Here is a 2,215-nt window from a genome sequence, read left to right as displayed (position 1 = left end):
GTTTTGTTTTGTTTTGTTTGTTTGTTTGTTTGTTTGTTGTTGTGGAGGGGGAGGGGACTTAGAGTGAGAGGGCAGTGTAGGCTGTGTGCCCCTGCTGATTTTCTCCTTGCCCTTTCCGGTGTTTTGCCCATTTACTTGGTTATATCGTTAGTATCATTATCATTGGGTCACGGCGTTTACGTTTGTATCATTATTGTTATTATTATTATTATTTTTTTATTCCGCCTTCTCTCTTTTGCCCACTTCTCTTTTCCCCTTGTATTTACCACTTCCCGCGCCTTTCTCCCCCTTCAACCTTTTTTTTTTCTTCCTCGTGTGTGTGTGTGTGTGTGACTGCGTGTGAGTGTATGTTTGTTTGTTTTGTTCTGTTCCACTATCTCACCGCGAGGCCTTGCCGCGGCAGAGCTCTGCCACCGTCGCCGCTCCCGAGAAATGTTTTTTTTTTTTTTGGCGGCCTCTTCCTCCCGTCGGGGGCGCGCTTCTTTGGTCGAGAGGCTTTCTTTTCCACGAGTTTCTTTTTTGTTGTCGTTGCTGGTTTCTGCTTCGCCCGGGCGTGCGTGCGTTTGCGGTGGGCGGGGCAGGGGGCAAACGCGGGAGAGGGAACGAGGGCCGCGGGTGGGGTGTTGCCTGAGCCGTGTGGGGGGGGGGGGATGTCTTGCGCCCCCTCCCTTTTTATTTATATGTATATATTTTTTGACGCCGCGCGCGTCTCTGTCTGTGCGGCGGCTGGCCACGGCGAAGGGGCTGTGCGCGGGGCGGCGGGGGGAGGGGGGGAATCTCCACGTCGGCGGTGTCCCCCCACCCCCGCACCCCCGCCGCATCGGGGAACAGCCCCGCGCCCGTGCGCCAGGCACGCACACACCGACAGAGACACACAGGCGGAGGCATACATTCACGAGCGTGCGTGCGTCCCGTGGCTGCGGCTGCGGGAGGAGCGATAACGCAGGGCGAAGCACCCGCACGCAGCGAGCGACGCCACAGCACGGCAATGCAGCCGAAATGAAAACAATAAAAACACACACGCAAATTGAAGCGAGAAGAATACATGTATATATATATATATGTGCAGCTTGTCGTACGTGAGGAAGAAAAAAGCGAACAAATGCAATGTGGAACGAATGTCATCGTTGTTGTCAATGCCTTTCCCGTGCTCCTCTCTTACACTGACACCGCCGTAGCACTTTGACGTTTCCTTCCCTTTTTTTCTCCCGCCCACCCCACACGGCAAGTTGTGTCCTCCCCCTCCCCAATTTGCCTGCTGCCGCCCTCCTGCGCAGGGTCACCACCTCCCCGCCTCGCACCTCTTTCTTTTTTTTTTTTTCCTTCCACTCCTGTTTTCCTTTTTCTTCACTGCAACCACGCATAAAGATTCCCACGTCTTCTTTTTTTACGAAAGGGAAGAAAGACACACACACACAAACACACGCACACGCCAAAAAAAAAAGAGGGTTCTGCGGCCGGACCACGACAACAGCGCCAAAGGGAGAAAAGAAGTGCATATATATATATATATATACTACAAAGTGTCGACTCCCACACGTCGCGGCACACTCGTCGGGGCAAGAGACAGCCAAGCGGAATCACATATATATTCCACGCCCAAGGAACAAAAGCAGTGGCATTCAAGAAGTAAGAAAACAACAACAACAACAACAACAACAGAAACGAACAAAGGAACCGATACAGGGGAAAACTACAACAAAGAAACAAAAGCCAAAACAACCAAAAGAGGAATTAGTACAAGTAGTTACCCCAAAGTAGCTTTCGCACAACTATCTTGACAAATCCAGAAATGAGTCATCAAAGTTTAAAGGAGATCCCCGACAGCGATGACGTGTTCCATGACACCGTCTTCATGGAGAAAAATAAGCATATCTCCGACCAATGGATTCGGATCGCCGAACTGTACCCAGACGGCGTCCACCAGCCTCTCCTTCCACAGGTATTTTCCCGTGAGCAGTTTGGGCAGGGCAACCACTTTGAGTGTTTTATGCTTACGGCCCTGTCCACCCTGGTGCGTTTCCCCAGCGTCATCAGGAACTGCTTCGTCTCCAGCCAAGTTCGACGGGACGGGCGCTACACGTTCCAGTTTTTCCGCGGCAAGGAGTGGGTGAAGGTGGAGATTGACGACTACATCCCCCTGGAGGACGGCGGGGAGCTGTACATCCGTTCGCCCACCGGGCACTGGTGGCCCCTGCTGCTGGAAAAGGCCTAT

At 52.5% G+C, this 2,215-nt stretch overlaps 1 protein-coding gene across 1 annotated transcript in view, besides 8 other annotated features; it reads left to right on the top strand.

The window, feature by feature from the left end:
* Positions 1–2: 2 nt before the first annotated feature.
* Positions 3–38: a microsatellite.
* Positions 39–185: 147 nt separating this feature from the next.
* Positions 186–221: a microsatellite.
* A 92-nt stretch (positions 222–313) lies between these two features.
* Positions 314–359: a microsatellite.
* Positions 360–1,041: 682 nt separating this feature from the next.
* Positions 1,042–1,063: a microsatellite.
* Positions 1,064–1,301: 238 nt separating this feature from the next.
* Positions 1,302–1,348: a sequence feature (A-rich).
* Positions 1,349–1,405: 57 nt separating this feature from the next.
* Positions 1,406–1,431: a microsatellite.
* Positions 1,432–1,497: 66 nt separating this feature from the next.
* Positions 1,498–1,516: a microsatellite.
* Positions 1,517–1,636: 120 nt separating this feature from the next.
* Positions 1,637–1,661: a microsatellite.
* A 131-nt stretch (positions 1,662–1,792) lies between these two features.
* The window catches only part of Tco025E_08347 (calpain-like cysteine peptidase), a gene marked incomplete at both ends in the record, with an annotated part of 1,071 nt that continues 648 nt past the window's right edge, over positions 1,793–2,215 (top strand). The window contains one exon of the mRNA XM_029375197.1: positions 1,793–2,215. This exon is cut by the window's right edge and continues 648 nt beyond it. Coding sequence (XP_029224715.1) covers positions 1,793–2,215 — 423 coding nt within the window.

The sequence above is a fragment of the Trypanosoma conorhini genome, assembly GCF_003719485.1.
Source record: "Trypanosoma conorhini strain 025E chromosome Unknown Tco_14.4_contig_00758, whole genome shotgun sequence".
In the NCBI taxonomy this organism is placed as follows: Eukaryota; Euglenozoa; class Kinetoplastea; order Trypanosomatida; family Trypanosomatidae; genus Trypanosoma; species Trypanosoma conorhini.
Note: the sequence above shows the minus strand (reverse complement) of the source record. Positions and strands in the feature narration are given on the sequence as shown.